The sequence below is a fragment of the Musca domestica genome, unplaced genomic scaffold (assembly GCF_030504385.1).
Source record: "Musca domestica strain aabys unplaced genomic scaffold, Musca_domestica.polishedcontigs.V.1.1 3, whole genome shotgun sequence".
Lineage (NCBI taxonomy): Eukaryota > Metazoa > Arthropoda > Insecta > Diptera > Muscidae > Musca > Musca domestica.
In genome coordinates this window covers 28,723,740-28,742,770 of record NW_026712299.1, presented here as the reverse complement: position 1 = coordinate 28,742,770, position 19,031 = coordinate 28,723,740, and the positions used below count along the sequence as shown (strand labels likewise).

Here is a 19,031-nt window from a genome sequence, read left to right as displayed (position 1 = left end):
CACGTCTTCGTATAGCCCACATATAACGGTGCCTCTCTTTATTCGGTACTTAAACCTATGACACAAAATTATTTATGCAGGACGCCTTCGTATAAGGGTTTTAATTTAAGCGGCATTTTTTGGTGGAAATTTTAAGTTCCTTCCCAATGGTGGAGGGTATTTAAAGTTCGGCCCGGCGGAACTTAGCTGCTTTTTTACTTGCTTACATTTTAAGTTATCAAAAAATTGGCAGTACGACGAAAACACAAAAATATTACCAATACGGGCATTTCCACTCCCCTTAGCCATGATAGAATTAAGAAGGTAAAGTCATGGCTTGGTGTTTAAGGTGAGAAAACACAAAACGCTTTTTTGACTGGCTCAAGTCATCGGCTGGGTTCTTCGGAGCGTAGGGCCAAAATCGAGCTAAGTTAACCTAAAACTACTTAATTCCTCTACGAAGAAGCCAGCCGATGACTTAAGCCTGTCAAAAAAGTCCTTCATGTACTCTCACCTTTACGTATCTGTACCTTGTTTCCAAATAATTTTCAAAATAATTCTTCAAACAATAGACTTTTAAGACAGTTCCTGATCCAAATGGAAATAAGTTTGCACCATTATTTTTTTTAATTTACATTTATTATACAAATAATAATTTATAAATAGTTTTAATTTTCAAATTAAATATTAACGGATTTTATATTTTTTTAAATACTCTCCCAACCCATGCATTCAGATGTAAATGACACCACCATTCCACTATGCCATGTTAGCCAAAGGGGTATCAAAACACTGCAGTTATCGGTCTTCCATGGTTAGACATTTTTTTCCGCTTTGACATCGTACAAATGACAGCAAGCAGCAGTGGTGGTGGTCGTTGCAGTTTTCTCTGTTAATTTTTCGTACAAATTTTAAGTTAAATAAATAAATCGTTTTGAAAACTCAAAAAATGCCTATTGACGATGACAGTGATTTTGAAGATGGATCCGAAGTTGAGAAGCCAACAATTACTCCACTTAAGCCAACTGCGACGCAAGAAACAGACGAAGATGTAAGCGAATTGCCTAAAAGTAGGCTACGACCTTCAATTGAAAAATTCATTGGAATTTGCTTTGAATTCTAGGAACAATTCGATTTGGATGACCTACTGCCGTCCATTGGAGAATTTGGCAAATATCAAAAATTGCTGGTCTTTGGAATATGTCTTCCAGCTTGTATACCATGTGGTTTTTGTGCTTTCAATCAACTTTTTATGGCCGACACGCCCACGGATTATTGGTGTCGGGTACCAGAATTACTTAACATATCATCTGTGGAACAGAGAAAACAATTGGCATTGCCTCCAGATATGGTAAGATGATGAATGATTCATGTCCAAAATTTTTTCATCATCTGACAGTTCCCGAAATTTTGTGGAAGCCATATTGTATGTGACATTGACATTGTCAGAGTGAAAGAGTTGATGAACGGTATGAAAGAGATAGATGTAGGTGATTTGTTTACATTTCAAAACAAATGTAAATATAAACAATTGTTGTTTACATACCGGTATTTAGAAGAGTGGAGGAAAAAGGCGAGAGACAAAACGATGAGATTAATGCGAGGTGAATGCCTTGAGCACGTGTCATTTATGGGGACTGAAGGAGAGAGTGCTTAAAAGGAATGTGTGACTGGCTCAAGTCATCGACTGGCTTCTTCACAAAATAACAAAGGATCGTAGGGTTAAGAAGTATAAATTATGTACCGAAATTGAACTAAGTCAACCTAAAGCTCCATTGTTCAAAGACATAGAAGTATAAAGATGGGACAAGTCAGAGTCAAAATATTGTCACCAGGTGTAAATACCTCTGTTGTTACGATATCATAACAACATAATCACCAATGTTAAGTTGTTTTAACAGCAAATGCAATATTCAAACGTCAGTGAGATGCAATTTTTAGTTCAAATTTTTGGTTTACACAAAATTTTATTCTTAAAATTGCTCTGTAAATATAATTTTTATGCTAACATGTCACTGTTGTGAGAAGCGCCTCTATATATTTTTCACATTAACTATTTTTCCATTATGCATTTTGTCCAGTCTTTACCATTTTAGGTCTTTGCATTGTTAATTTACAAAGAAGCCAAACGATGACTTAAGCCTGTCAAAAAACGTTTTATGTATTCTCACCTTAAAACACTTAAGGTGGGCTTCTTCGTAGAGGAACAAAGGAGTTTTAGGTTGACTTAGTTCGATTTTGACCCTAGGTTCCTTTGTTCATTTCCGAAGAAGCCATGCGATGAATTAAGCCAGCCAAATAAGCGCTTTATGTATTTTCAATTTTAGTCTCTACAAGGTCAACCTAAAATCCGTTCTACGCTCTTTTACATTTTACAAAACAAAAAAAAACAGTAGATGATTTATGCCAGAAAAAAATGTTCTTATGTATCCCCACGTTTACTCCATTTTTTATAGTCCTACACCAAATAGTGCTAAGGGTATTATGTCTTTGTGCATTTGAGTCCATTTATGTATGTCAGTCCGTCCGTACGTCCTTCTGTCGATGTATTTTTGTTAACAAAATACATGCCGCATTTATTATCAGAATAATGAGAAATTTTCCAAGCAATATTTGTTCAGCCCACGGACGAACCCCATTTGGGTTGAGAGGTTCAAAATTTAGATATAGATCCCATATATATCATCAACCGACTTCGGGTTAATTGTACACCAAATGGCAGATATCGGTCCAAATGGCCTGAATTTTGCCACATCCGACCGAATTCAGTCTAGAAGTAAGTACATCAAATTTGAAGAAAATCGGTTCAGATATCGCTATAGCTTAAAACTACTTAAAAATATCTCTTTCAAATTTTATCGAGATCGGATCAGATTAAGATATAGCTCCCATGTATATATTTATCCGATATCAGGTTTACTGTCCACCAAATGGCTAATTTCAGCCCAAATGGATTGAATTTGAGCAATTCCGACTAAATTCATCCTAGAAACAAGTACATCAAATTTGCGGAAAATCGGTTCAGATATTGCTATAGCTCCCATATACAGGGTAAGATGAAAAAAACTTAATAAAAACCAACTTCAGACTGCTGTCATTTCTAAGCCACTCGTCCACAGCTGTTAAAATTATTCCAGTGACAGCTCATTGTATTGTTTACAAGCGTACAAAAGCATTTGGTGAGAATTTTCCAGAAAAAAGTTATTCGTGATGGAATTCAAGCGCGATAGTGTGATTTCTTTATATTTGGCTGGACAACCACAAGAGGCTATCGTTAGAGCACTCCAGCATTTAAATGTGACTAAATCTTTTGAGCTCGGTACCTTAATACTGGTAGCGTAGCCCGACGTCAAGGAAGTGGACGGAAGAAAACAGCAACATCTGCAGAAATTGTTCGAAAAGTTAAAAAGCGACTTGATCGAAACCCGCGTCGCAGTGGCCGAAAAATGGCTCGTGAGCTGAACATATCGCAATATTCCATTCGGCAAATATTGAAAATGAGCTCGGGGTAAGTGCAGGAACTTACATCGAAACAAAAGGAAAATAGACTCAAAAGAGCCAAAGAGTTGCTTCGCTGGGCCGAAAGTGGTGAACTGCCGAATTTGGGTTTCTCCAATGAGAAAACATTTGTTGTCCAGCAGTTCGTAAACAACAAAATGATCGTGTTTACTTGCCAAAGAGGTCAGCTGAAAATGTGCACCTTCGGTTGGCCACCAGAACTCAAGCGGCGGCCATGGTAATGGTGTGGACCGCCATAACAGCCGATGGTCGCTCTGTGCTCGTATTAATCGACCGTTGCATCAAAATAAATGCCGAATATTGTCGCGAAAATATTCTGGAGGGTGTATTAAAGCCTTGGGCACGCAAACAGACCTTGAACATTCCAACAGCAGTTGCAGTATTTTTTATCTCACCCTGTATACACCCCACAACAAAGATATTTGATACCGGGCATCAGATACTGCTCGAAAATATATCTGCCAAATTTTATCGACATCGGTTCAGATTTTTATACAGCTTCCATATACATCTTCATCCGATTTTACGGTTATTGCTCACCAAATATATCGGTAATAGATTTTTTCATATTCAACCGAATTTTACCGGACCCCGACCGACTCTTGACATTCCCTTTCGAAATGTATTTATTCATATAGAGAATTGCATTTGAAATGTGGAATAACTCGTTATTTCTCTTTTACAGGATCATCACACCGGTGAACATAGTAAATGCTACAGATATGCGGTCAATTGGTTACAACTTCTTGAAAATACCACCATTAATGACTTGAAACCGGACCCATCTTGGCCAATTGAAAAATGCCGAGAGGGTTGGGAATACGATACCACCGAAGTGTGGTCCTCGATTGTAATCGACGTATGGAAGGCTCCTTCACTAAACAATTAAATCAAACAACTTAATCTAAGGCTTCTTTTCTAACTTTCATAGCAATCATATATGTGTGTGTGTGCGTAGGTAATGCTAGTTTTCGAAAAAAATCATTTCATTCCCTAAAAATGCTGTGCCACCTTGTGGAATCTATGACGAGTTATTTTAACGTTTATTCTCTTTAGTATGATTTAGTATGTGACAAGGACATTTATCCCACAATTGGTTTGGCAGCCCTAAATGTTGGCGGCCCGATTGGCGTGTATTTGTTTGGTTTGTTAAATGATCGTGCCGGTCGGAGGACATCGTATTTCGTTTGTTTGGCCACATTACTGATCGGCAGTCTTATACATCGATAAGCAAGGATTTTTGGACATGGGCTGGAAGTCGAGTTATTGTGGGTCTAACCATACCCGCTGTATATCAAATTCCATTTATTATATGTGAGTATTCAAGAGATAATTTTAAAAATTATAGATCTAATTGATATTGAAAATTTATTTAAAAAAAGGAAATAATCAAAGGAAGATTTTTTTTCGAGAAAAAAAATTTTTTTGATTTATTACACTGTGCGACAAAATTCATTTTTTTTTTTTTTTGAATTGCTGGATAAACTCAGTAATGGTGGGAATACATCCTTTATGTATTCCCACCTTAAATAGTGAAAGTAGAGCTAACAAGTAAAGAAGCAGCTAAGTTCGGCCGGGCCGAACTTTTAATACTCCGCACCATTTCGAAGGTGCAATTCGTTCGAAAGATAGCGTGATTGCTACAGACAAACAGACGGGCATCGCTAAATCGTCTTAGAATTTTACGCTGGTCCAGAATACATATACTTTATAGGGTCTATCATGAATATTTTGAGGAGCTCCAAATGAAATGACAAAGCTAATATACTCTCCATAGAATGGTGGAACGTATAAAAAGAGAAGACACATGTATCGGCACTATTTATCAATATTGCGGCGGTGGGTCCTACGATACCCTTAGTCTTGTTAGTTAATTTTTCTGCTTTGGGGACAGCATATCCCAGATTTGGAGCGTGCCAGGATTGAAGCAAATCGCGGTCCAAAATTCTGTTCGGTTTGTCAAAACATCATACACCACAGATCTGCCTGGTTGCGATATAATGAATGCAGAGAATACGTGTAGAGAATACATGCAGAGGGTACATTTAAGGAATTGTTCCCAACTAAGCCGGTTGGGAGACTACCTCCAAAGGGATTTAATTTCATTGTGCTGCAACAATGTAGTTCCTGGCGATTCTGCCCCTTGGTCTTCAAAACGCCCGAGTCGTTGTCGGAGTGTTGAACCGACAACATCAAACCTACCCGAAACATCTTACGCCACATGTTAATGTTCCAGTTCCGGATTATGATATTTTTGGCAAATCAATTTCAACGGACTCCGAGGTAAAACTAATAGTAGAATTTATGAATCAGAGGAACATTTTAATCGAAGCGGAAAATGAATCGAAACTCAATGAAAATTGCAGCACATTACGTTGTAATGTTTACCAGAAGTGGAGGTGGAGGATTAGTATTCCGGAGCTAGTATTGAGTGATCCGTTCATGGGATGTACGGGAGTAGAAGTCAAGTGTGGAACTGCTGAGGTAAAGGTCCTTAATATATACATCCCGCCTTTTAACACCGGTGAATCGCGTTAACCACGGAAAAGCTTACTGGCCAGAAATCAGAGAATTCACCAATCTACCCTTCGGAAACTGTCCAACACTCCTGATGCTCGGGAGCAAAAATGGTTTTCCAAGACATCAACAAAGCTGCAGTCGCTCTCTATATACCTTATGGTCTATCACCATATATGAGATCAAATTTCGCAGCAGATGCAGCAGGACTAGCGAATGGGGGTGATGAGCTCGGCGAGTCAAATCTACTGATGCCAGAATCAGCGAACTGGCAGTGAAAGTCAAAAGGTTAAGAGGAAAAAGTGGCTAGACCATCTGAAGTGTTGCAACATTGGAACCGATGTGAGTAAGCTGTGGATAATCGCTATCGGCAAAATGATGATAAGTCTTCAATAACTGTTAACGAAGTAACGGTGGCTGATCCAAAATGTTCGATGTATATTTTGACCTACAAATTGTCGAGCGCCCCAAGAGTGATGATGCTAAGCCAAGAGTACTACATCGTATAAGATATGTTCCCACCACTGATGTATCACCAGAGTATACTAAGACTAAGTCATCCAAGCATTAGGCCCGGACGGAATGTCAATGGTAATATTGAAACAACTGAATACACCGGGAGTCGGGTATCTTAGTCCTTAATCAACCGCCTAGAAAACAGGCTGGGTGGTCCCTCTACTGAAGCCAAACAAGTATGAAAGCAAATGCGAATTATACAGGCCAATTTCGCTTTTGTCACCAGTGGCAAAGACTCTTGAGGTATTGCTCCTCTACAGCATCGGTGGCCAACCATCAACACGGCTGCCGTCTGCAACAGCATTGTACGCCACATCCACACATATTATTCGAAGATTTAACCAGGACAGGCCGAGCTATATATGTAGTGGTCTGTGGATAGCTATGCGGCTCCAGTGTGATCTACGAATACGAGTACAACACACTGGAAAACCAGTGAAGAAAGTCTTAAAGTCGGGCGGGGCCGACTTTATGATACCCTACACCACTTTGCTAATTTAGTAGAGCTCCACATAACAATTAAAAGTTTTTATGGGAGAATACAATCATACACCCTATGAGTATAATTATAATTTAAAGTTCAAAGGACTAAATATGCCGAAGCATTTGTCTTTAAATTCGGACTTGTATTGCCCATTTGGTGCACAATATTTTGAAATCGGATAAAGATATATATGTTAGCTATATCCAAATCTGAACCGATCTCGATAAAATTTGGCAAAGATATTTCCCGAGCTGTATTGATATATTTCCTGAATATCGTTGTTACAAAGTGCATTTTACGGTTGTGGGTAACAAATATAACAAATCGGATGAATAATATATATGGAAGCTATAGCTACATCTGAACGATCTTCACCAAATTTGACATATAGCTTCTAGACTCAATTCGGTCGTAAGTGCCAAATTCCATCCCATTTGGACAAATATTAGACGGTTTGGTGCCCAATAAAAGGTAAATCGGACGAAGTTATATATGGGAGCTATCCAAATCTGAACCGATCTCGATAAAGTTTAGCAAATGTATTTCTGAGCTGTATTTAAAATATTTCCCCAAATATGTTGTCGCAGAGTGCTATTACGGCGGCGGTGGACAAAAATAACAAATCGGATGAACAATATATATGGGAACTATAGCTATATCTGAACGATTTCGATCAAATTTGGCATACATATTTTCAGGCCTAATTGAGTGTATGTGCAAAATTCCATGCAATTCTGGCTGATCTTACACGCTTGGTGCACACTAAATGGCAAATCGGGCGAAGATATATATGGGAGCTATATCTAAATTTTGACGATTATCTCCAATTTCAATAGGGTTCGTCGTGGGCCAAACAAATGATCTGTGCAAAATTTCATCTGGATCGGGCAATAAATGCGACCTGTACATTGTTTACAAAAATACATGGACAGACGGACGGACGGACATGCATAAATCGACTCAGAATGTGATTCTATGCGGATCATCAAAAGGAACTATGAGTCTATCTCGTTTCCTTTGCCTGTTACAAACAAATGCACAAACACATAATACCCTGACCACCTTGTGGTGTAGGGTATAAATATTCAAACCCGCCAGAATGCCGCTCAGGGCGCCTCCTCATGACTCCAGTGGACAGTGTACATAAGAAAACGAAGTTTTTCTCTTACGTCAGCATAATCATATGCTCTATGAGTCACCCTATCCCTTATGGTGGACAAAATTCACCCAGGTGTGGCAGGAATGACATGCATGATCTACAGAGAGAGGTCCAACGATACAAGACTGAGTATCTATTGATTCTGATAAAGTCACCGATGTAGTTAACCATTACAGTATGAATGTCATTTTTATACCCTCCACCATAACATAGTATGGAAGGCATATTAAGTTCATCACTTCGTTTGCAACTAATAGAAATAATAATTTTAGACCTAACAAAGTCTACATATTCTTGATCAGCGTAAATTCTAATGCGATTAGCCCTGTCCGTCCGTCCGTTTATCCGTACATCTGTTGTAATCTCGCTATAGTCGAAACAAATTATGCTAGGAAGCTTAAAATTTTCACAGATCAGTCTTTTGTGTGCTTCAGGTCAAGTTCAAAGATTGACTATATCGGTCCACGATATCGTATGGCCCCCATATAAATGTACCTCCCGATATTCGGTTTTTTGATGTTTTTAGGCAGATTTTCAATGGGAATTGTCTGAAATTCTACACAAGGATTCTTTGTGGCTACTTTCATTAAAGTGGTATTTTTCTACGTTGTTTTTTTTTAATTATTCAAGATCCTTCAAAATTGTGGATGGTATTAAAAGTCGGCCCGACCGAACTTAGCTGCTTTTTACGTATGTTAGCTCTACTTTTATAATGTGCACAGTGTTAGTTGGCCAACAATTATTAAAATTACACTGAGTACAGAATTTTATAAATAACTTATTTCTCTCCTTCCTCTCTCTCTCTCTCTCTCACCATTACAGCTCTCGAGCTGGTCGGAGAAAACTATCGTTCATTTGTAACCGTTATGACGTGTACCTTTTACACCTCGGCTATTATGATATTATCCGTTGTAACATATCTAGAAAGGGATTGGGTTAAACTCTCCTACTACACCTCTGTGCCGTTCTATGCTTATTTTCTCTACCTATTCATTATGCCCGAATCACCACGTGGCTACTGATGAGAGGAAGACTTGAAGAAGCTCTAAAAATTCTAGAGAATATGGCAAGGGTAAATGGTCATGAATTTCCACCGGTTTATTAAAACCAAATTAGAAGCTCAAATTTCGCGTGACAAATTAAAAGAGAAGAAGAAGCATGTGAACGCTGGAGTTTCCGATTTATGCAGGTAAGGTAAAAAAAAGAAACAAATCATCAAAATTAATAATAATCCCGTTTACAGAACTCCCAATATGCGTTTGAAGACCCTGCTTATTACCCTTAGTTGGTTTGCCAATGAAACTGTATATTTGGGTCTAAGTTATTATGGCCCCCTCTTTGGGCAGCAATCATATGTTAGCTTCTTTTTGTCGGCAGCTGTTGAGATACCAAGCTACTTGGTATGTTGGTATCTCAGGATACATGGGGACGGCGGCTGGCCTTTGTCGTTATCCATGATTTTGGGGTAAGTATATATGAAGAGAATTGAATTAATAGGAGTCATTCATAATCTTGTCATATTTTTTTCAGTGGCGGTAGCACTGTGATCATCACTGTACTGACTTCCGCATGATGCCGTTAGATGCGCCTCTTATATTGTATCGTATATTTCCAAGGCATTGTTATCCGCTTCCCTTTTGATTATCTATCCTTTTTGCCGGGCGAACTTTATCCCACACCCAAGTTCGGGAAGGTATTGTATTGGCCGTTTCCACGTTATGTCGGTGGTCTAGGTCTTATTGTTATCACCTTTGTTACCTATATTGGTAAGTTATGATTAACTTTATTAAGATTTATCTATTTCAGATTCGAAGGATTAATTGCCCAGCTTTCCGTTTTTATACTCTACAACCCTATGTATTGGGGGTTTTATAAGTTTGGTTGAGCCACAATGTTGTAACACCTCGAAATATGTGAACCGGAGACCTTAGGATGTTTAATTATGGACCTTCCTTTCTCGCCGAGCTGTGTCAATCTAGCTATGTGTGTTGTCCGTCCGTCTCTCAATATTAATTTGTATTCAACCTACAAGTAACAGTTATGTACCAGTTACAGTGGTACATATGGTGTTTGGTTTAAAAATAAGGCTACTTAACAGACTGTAGCGGGATTCTGGAGTGAGTAGGGGGTGCATCGTATTGTGCTAGCCTGTACCACACGCCGGGCATACGTCACGCACATTATCGTACCCAGTACGAATTGAGACGACTACACCAACCTCGTTTGTCTAGGCAGCTGACGTTCTTCAGCTGCAATGGATGGGGGTGGACTCCGAATACGGCTTGATCCCGTAATTGCTGATAGCAATTGCATCTGTATGAATGCCACTCAGACCTGCCTGATAGGCTTCTTGATCTAGAGGTTCTCTCTTATAGCGTTGGACCTTCTCGTGTATGTCCTTGCTTAGACGCCTTGGTGGGGGGTTGTATCCATCACATGATGACACTCACGATAACACCCAAGCAGGTACTGCAACGAAAGCATATGATTATGCTGACGTACGGGAAGGACCTTAGTCTCCTCGTTAGATGGACCACTGGTGTCATGAGGAGGCATCCTGTCGCAGTTCTTGTTCCTACTTTTCATTTTATCGCAGATAGCTGTGGCTTACGCGGACGATGGAACATGTTGACCTCTAGAATCTTGTGACACACTTCTCTTGTTCGGGTGGGGAATCTTCGTTTACCACGCATATGTGGAGCAGTCATCTGCTCTGCCCCTGATCATTAACTAGGACGGAATACACAACTCATAGTGGGCAACCGACTTAATCCGGAACAATTTCTGAAGAGCGCACATCATCTGCATCCATAGCATCGCACCGATACAATTCTGTGTTGGATGGTGTTCTGATAAACAGAACAGAACAATCCAGGGTTTTTCTTCGATCCCAGCATGGACTAAAGAATCCGGAGAAAAATAAACAAACACGAACATGTTTGGCCGAAATTGGGTTATTGCTATATCTGGTCAATCCGGTATTGTAGTACCGTTGCCGTGGTAAAAGGAGCCTGCAGTAATCGGTTGTCGTCGCCACCCCACTTGAATGGATGGCCTTATGTTACTGTGACCTGGATAATTCCACCGCAAGTTTTTAGGTCTAATTTCGCTATGATGAAGATAAGCGACCTAGTTCTCTTTTTGGAGAGTGTCGGTCAAATTTTCTTCGAGACATTACATCCTCTTTCATTTAGCACGTTTCATTGAAATCTCCCGGAATAATGCTCGTACATCACTCAAAGCAAGTGGCTCAATGCTGTTCTAATCAAATTGTCGACCTCAATGTCAATTGATTCGGATCCACGTCTTGTCAGTTCATCTGCTAATTCATTGCCTGAGATTTAACAATGGCCTGGAACCCAACAAAGCTTAAAGGATGACTTAACATTTTCCTGAATTTCCGTAAATTTAATGGTACATGTGCTTTTAGTGCTTTCGGGGCCAGTTCAGTTCATTGATTCTATTTACTAGCAATTATATGGCCAGTTCCATCTGCTAATTCATTGCCTGAGATTTAACAATGGCCTGGAACCCAACAAAGCTTAAAGGATGACTAACTTTTCCTGAATTTCCGTAAATTTAGTAGTACATGAATTTAGTGCTTTCGGGGCAGTTCAGTTCATTGATTCTATTTACTAGCAATTCTATGGCTTTCTCATAGCAAAGATCTCTGTCTGGAATACGCTACAGTCCTTGTTTTTTGAAAGAGTATTCATGCTTCCGCAGAACACTTTCCATCTGTGGGCCATCGGTGTAGACGGCTATACCGTGAAAAGTGGAATGTTTCTGTCCAAATGTCCCTGCTAGGTATGTAGATGTCCAGTGATTCGAAGTGGAGTCTGGGTGATATATAGTCATGGTTATAAACCGACTGTTACACACTTTAAAATGTCAGAATTCCCAAAGAACTGACTGCGCCAGGTAATAGAGATCTCATGTATAGTTACTCTTATTTTAGCTTAGTCATGGTACAATGAATTCAAAGTAGAGCAGAACTACCACATGATTTTATTTTTTTTTTTTTTCCGGCCTAATATGTCAACTTCATTGTTTATGTGGTGTATTTTTTCAATAATAAAAAATTGTTCAGAAAATATTCAAATTTGGGTGTTTTCAAAATGCTTATTGCAACGTATGCATCGACAAAATCTACAGTTTTTGTGGCGAAATAAACCATAAGAGATATATAGAACATAATTTTGAAAATAAATTTGACCTTTCATTCATTTTTCGCGGTTTGAAATTATTTATTCAAATCAATGCAACAAGTTGTTTGCTTTTTATTGTTTTGATAGTAATTTGACATTACAAGCCAAACAGTAGACCTTTATACTTGCAATTTTTTCAAAGATAGCCTACCTTGTCTTCATTGTACCATGGCCTTAGTCACATTTTCCCTCGATTTGATTGAAAATGTCTATTTGGTTCTTTGGCGATGGTTAACCAACAATATAAGTATTTTATTATTTTCATTTTGTGGTGCTTTATAAACATAGTTTTATATTGGGCGCCATTTTGTCTTTGGTCGAGATATATTTATAAAGAACCAGAGATCGAGACTACAATTTAACCCTGATTTTTTAAATATTTTTTGTAAGTCATAATCTTGCTAACGAAACGATTTTTATTTCCAGGGCAAGGAGAATCTCAAACTACCATTGGTAATAATGGGTTTCATGTCAATGCTGGGCGGCATTACAGGTTTGCGTTTGCCCGAAACCCTACATCATCGTTTGCCGCAAACCATCGAGGAGGGCGAAGAATTTGGCAAGGATTGGACGATCAAAAACTGTTGCAGCTGTAAGCCAGAAATGTAAGAATATCAACTTCTTGCCATTTAACATTTCCAATTCACATTACCTCTTATTTCATTTTAGTCAAACCTTAACATCTCAGCAGGCATCCTATGAAAATCTAGATGTCTTGGCATCAAATGCTGGGTCCGATGTGAGTTGGAAATGAAAACATCCTCAGCTCGTCATCGAAACGACATTCGGTGCGTTCACGTCCCAAATCGATTATCGATGAACGTACCCCTTGGATGTTAATCGTCCCACTAGACCATCAATGCGAAGGCTGGTGCGCCGATGAGTGTTATGGATACTCAGAGGACACAAGACGGAACTATGCATTAACTCATTGGATATGAGAGGCGTTTGCGAATATAGTTCAATAATAAATATGAAATAATATCAGTATTGTATCCTTAATCCGATGTTAAATGTAAACTTATTTCTAAGTTAATAAAGCGCCTTTGAAAAGGTAGCAAATTGTTGGCCAATAAAAAATGTTAATCAATCCGATTTTTTCGTTCATTTAAGGGACATTTTTTAGATCTACAAAATGTTTAAGGGCCCAAAATATGACCTGACAACTTTTTATACCCTACACCACGATTATGCATGTAGTTCGTCCGTCCATGTATTCTTGTAAACAAAATGCAGTTCACATTTATTGTCCGATTGAGATGAAATTTTCCAAACAATATTTGTTTGCCCAAGGACAAACCCTATTGAAATTGGTGAGAATCGGTTCAAATTTAGATATAGCTCCCATATATATCTTCATCCGATTTAGGGTAAATTGTGCACTAAAACCAATATCTGTCCAAATGACCTGAATTTTGGCAGATCCGACCGAATTCAGTCTAGAAGCAAGTACATCAAATTTGGTTCAGATATAGCTATAGCTCCCATAGATTCATATATGTTCATCCGATTTAAGGTTTTAAGTCTCTCACATGCGTAATATGCATTCGACTGCATGATATTTGGTACCAGGTATCGTATAGAGCTCGGAAATACATTTGCCAAGTTTTATCGAGATCGGCTAAGATTTGGATATATAGCTCCCATATATATCTTCATCCGATTTCGAGTTAATTGTGCACCAAATGGCCAAGATCGATACAAATGACCTGAATTTTGGCAGATCCGACCGAATTCAGTCTAGAAGCAAGTACATCAAATTTGGTGAAAATCGGTTCAGATATAGCTATAGCTCCCATATATATGTTTCATCCGATTTTGGGCTTAAGGTCCCTCACATTCGTAATATGCATTTGACAGCAATGATATTTGGTAAGATATCAGATACAGTCCAGAAATACCTCTGCCAAATGTTATCAAAATCGGTTCTGATTTGGCTATAGCTCCACATATATCTTCAACCGATTTCGGTTAATTGTGCACCAAATGGCCAATATCTGTCCAAAAGTCCTGAATTTTGTACATCCGACCAATTTAGTCTAGAAGCAAGTACATCAAATTTGGTGAAAATTGGCTCAGATATAGTTATAGCTCCCATATATATGTTTATCCGATTTGGGGTTTAAGTCCCTCACATTCGTAATATGCATGGTACCAGACATCAGATACAGCCCATAAATACTTCTGCCAAATTTATTGAGATTCTTAATACGATTTCAGATTATTGTGCAAGTTATGCCTAATATCAGCCCATATGGATTGAATTCGGGACGTCCGTTTATATTTGTGGAGCTCGGCTCCGATATATATTTTTTAATATAATCCTTCTCGAAGTGATATCATGCACTCTATGGCAATGTTATTTGGTATAAAAGATAAAAATGTCTTCTTCAAATCCAGTGAAAATCGATTCAGAATGGATATGCTCCTATATATTACTTCCCTCTGAATCCAAATTAGAACTGCTCTAAAGCCAAATGTGATAGGTGATATGATCTACTTCAAATAATTTTTTGTTACGGGAGCTCTACTAAATATGCATAGTGGTTAGGGTATCATATAGTCGGCCCCGCCCGAATTGACTTTTCTATTGGTTTTATTTGGGTTAGTTTTTATTGTCCGGTATACATTCTCTGTTGATATCTCTACTTTATGCAAGCATTCTCTCAATCTTAGAATTCCTTTAGAGTCTCCGCGTCCCTCATCAACCTCACAAGCCTTTATGGGCGTAGCAGTTAATTTTAAAAATTAACAAAGATTTCGTCAAAAGGAAAAAATCAACAAATTTCTTGTAGTCTATACATTTTTGTTTTGTTTTATTTATTAAATATAGTTTAAATATTTAAACTAATTATTACGTTATATGAAATTATTATCATTACTATATTTTTTTCATTCTTTTTATTTGTTTTTGCAGTTGTTTATCTTACAAAAAGAAATGGCAATAACATTATATTATCATTGTCTTCTCTACATATTAAATACGAATTTAGAATATGGACAAAACAAATTTGATTAAAAATCAAATACAAAAAAATACTTGCGCAAGAAGTAATTGGAACCGATAAACATGAATTAATAAATTCGGAAATCACAAAGAAAAGGAATTGGAAACGAATATTTTCCCATTTTTCATGGGTAACGAAAAGATGATGATACTGATAGGCGGAAGTGTTATTTTGAAAAATTAAATTAAAATATAAAGTTTTCCATTGAAATAAGAAAAACGCATTTTGAAACTTTCAATTAAAAACATGATAATCTCCACGGAATATTTCAGATTATGGAATAATACTATTCAAAACGTTTGCATATTATTTCTAGCTCAAAAGAAATCAAAAGTTATTCCCTATGTTGCACATTTCGTATCGAATGTAAAGTAATTTTTGGAAATTTGGATGGAGAGGAGATTTTTGTTAATACACTTGCTTGCTTTTTATGGATAATTTATTGCGCGTTTCATTCAAAGATATGTGTAAATAGTGACAGCTATACACTGAATTAGAAAAACAAAAACACAAATCATCGATGGCCAAACTTTCAATAATTATGCTTCTATGGACAGCCTCAATTTCATTCAATTTACAGAGAGAGAAAAAAATAAACGAACAGAACACACACAGAGACACATATCTTTACGTTAATTCTATATTGAAATAAATCACAACTTAAATATAATTCTTTCTTATTTTTATCATATGCGTCACGAATCCCCTTCTGGCCAACGACAATGACAGACGCGACATGGGAGGAGTCACAACACAATTATAATAAAAAAAATAATAATATTATAATAGCTTAAAAGCTATTCAATCGTAAAATAAAGCCATTTTAAATGTATACTCCAGTTTAATCCACTTTTACAACACTGTAAATTTTGCGTATAAACCAGAAGCAGGCAAAGAAACCAATCGAACCGGTCAGCAAGAAAAATAGGAATACCATAATTGCCGTGTAGCCAAAGTACAGGAAAGTCGAGGGAGCATCTTTTATCGATAGTTTTGTCACAAAATAATGGCAACAATAAATGAAAAGATATACGGCCGTAAAGCCAGACGTCAAGAACGAACGCCACCACCAATGATAGTCCTCTGCACACAGATGGAAATAGCACAACAGAATTGTCGTCTCCGAACAGTGATAACCAAAATTACAAAGACCAAGAACAGGAAACCGAAATGTAGTACATTTGGTTCGACCAAATTGAGGAGAGTATGAAAAAGAGCTGGATGAAAATACAGCCAAAGGGTAAGACGCCACCCATAATAATGCCAGGAAGGGTGAGTATAAATCGATTGGGTCGGGATTTGACGCGGTATTTGATTTGTGCGTACGGGGTGTTCAAGGACTGAAAGAAAAGTAACAGGAATTATTAAAAGTAACTTGAAAATGTCTTTGAAAACTTACCTTTTACGGAAACCAAAGTAGGCACCCACAAATGTTAGAGGTACCGAAACGCCAAACCACAAAGCCAGCAGAGCAATCAGGGTGCTGAAGGGCACAGCACCGGATGATCCCTCACCCCACAAAACGAGATTCATTACAAAGAAGAGGCCAAAGACAATGCTGCAAAGATAAGACAATAAATATTAAATTTAATACAAATGGAAGCGAGATAGACCATAGTTACTTTTGAGGATCTTCATAGAATCGCTTTCTTAGTCGATTTATGTATGTCAGTCCGTCTGTCCATCCGTCCATGTTCTTGTGAACAAAATGCAGTTCGCATTTATTGTCCGATTGAGATGAAATTTCCAAACAATATTTGTTGGCCCAAGGATATACCCTATTGAAATTTAGATATAGCTCCCATATATATCTTCATCCGATTTCGGGTAAATTGTGCACTAAATAGCCAATATCGGTCCAAATGACCTGAATTTTGGCAGATCCGACCGATTCAGTCTAGAAGCAAGGACATAAAATTTGGTTGAAAATCGAATCAGATATAGCTATAACTCCCATATATGTTTCATCCGATTTTGGGTTTTAAGTCCCTAACATGCGTAATATGCTCTCCACAAGAACAATATTGCTACTGGAAATAAGAATTGCTCGAAAATACCTCTGTCAATTTTATCGAGATCGGTTCAGATTAGGATATGGGAGGATATCTTATCGATATCAGGTTTATTGTGCACCAAATGGCTAATATCAGCCCAAATGGACATGTTGGCAATTCCCGACTGTATAAATTCCAGAAACTCGGTTCAGATATAGTTTTAGCTTCCATATGTTTCTTCCGATTTGGTGTTTAGGTCCCTCACATCGTAATATGCATTGGACAACAATGATATTTGGTCCATATATCAGATACTGCCAGAAATACCTCTGCCAAATTTTTTCAAGATCGGTTCAAATTTGGATATAGCTCCATATATATCTTCAGCTGATTTCGGGTTTATTATGCACCAAATAGCCAATATAAGTCCGAATTACCTGAATTTGGTAATTACGACTCAATTTATCCTAGAAGCAAGTACATCAAATTTGGGTGAAAATCGGTTCACATATAGCAATAGCTCCCATATATATGTTTCATCCGATTTGGTGTTAAGTCTCTCGCATTCGTAATATGCATTCGACAACAATGATCTTTTTTACCAGATATCTTGTAGAGCTCGGAAATACCTCTGGCAAATTTTATCAAAATCGGTTCAGATTTGGATAAAGCACCCATATATATCTTCAGCCAATTTGGGTTTATTGTGCTAATAATGGCTAATATCAGCCCAAATGGAATGCATTTCGGACATACTTTTCCATTTTGTGGAACTCGGCGGCGATACATATGTTTAATATAATCCTTCTCGAAGTGATATCATGCACTCTATAGCAATATTATTTCGTATAAGAGATTAAAATGTCTCCGTCAAATCTGGTTAAAATCGATTCAGAATTGGATATGCTCCCATGTATAAGTTTTCTCAGAAACCAAAACTATACTGCTCTAAGGCCAAATGTTGATAGGTGGTATAATCAAATAAACTATTGTTACGGGAGCTCTACTAAATATGCATAGTTGTGTAGGTATAATATAGTCGGCCCCGTCCGACATTTGACTTTTCCTTACTGGTTTTCGATTGTAGTACAAAATTGTACATTCTTGCAGTTCTAGTTTTTTGGTGGCATAACGTCTTAGTTGGTATTTAAACATTCAAGACTTAACCACTGTCTGTCTACTCACTAGAAAATATCATTTTTTCACAGAAACAAGAAGGGAATTGAGTCTATTTGAAACAACAAAACTTATATACTTTTTATCATCCACTTACCTGGACACAGCATAGATGTCAAAAAACATTACTCTTCCATTTGATGCCGCCAAAACTTATAGATGCGGGCCGATACATAGCCAGCCGGTGTACCCAATGCCACAAACAACAACCATGGAACATGTCATCAAGGCACCACGATTAGCTGGCGAAGGAATCCCAAACAGGCAAAGGCCAATGTAATCAAAGTCATGCAAAAGACCTGAATACCCGAGCCCAAGAACACCGACAACAGCATACCTTACGTGGTGGACGGAAAACATCACCATGTACCAATTTCCAACCAAACTCCTCATGGGCATCTTCACCCTTTCATTTGATTTGTAACGGGCAATGTCTTGTGTAGGGTCGCAAATAATCATGGCCACCATACC

The 19,031-nt window shown here is 37.9% G+C and overlaps 1 protein-coding gene and 1 pseudogene across 1 annotated transcript; one reads left to right on the top strand and one right to left on the bottom strand.

Annotated features, from left to right (window-relative positions):
- Positions 1-676: 676 nt before the first annotated feature.
- LOC101901471 (carcinine transporter) lies at positions 677-13,323 on the top strand. Its single transcript, XM_059124610.1, is given in 16 exon segments — positions 677-1,030; positions 1,103-1,330; positions 4,184-4,357; positions 4,555-4,714; positions 4,717-4,812; positions 8,997-9,182; positions 9,185-9,273; positions 9,275-9,363; positions 9,418-9,680; positions 9,738-9,832; positions 9,835-9,944; position 11,050; positions 12,815-12,987; positions 13,052-13,257; positions 13,260-13,301; positions 13,304-13,323. Coding segments are annotated over 16 exon segments (2,034 nt in total). The 5' UTR covers positions 677-928.
- Positions 13,324-16,213: 2,890 nt separating this feature from the next.
- Positions 16,214-19,003, bottom strand: LOC131803415 (transmembrane 9 superfamily member 2-like; annotated as a pseudogene).
- Positions 19,004-19,031: the final 28 nt, after the last annotated feature.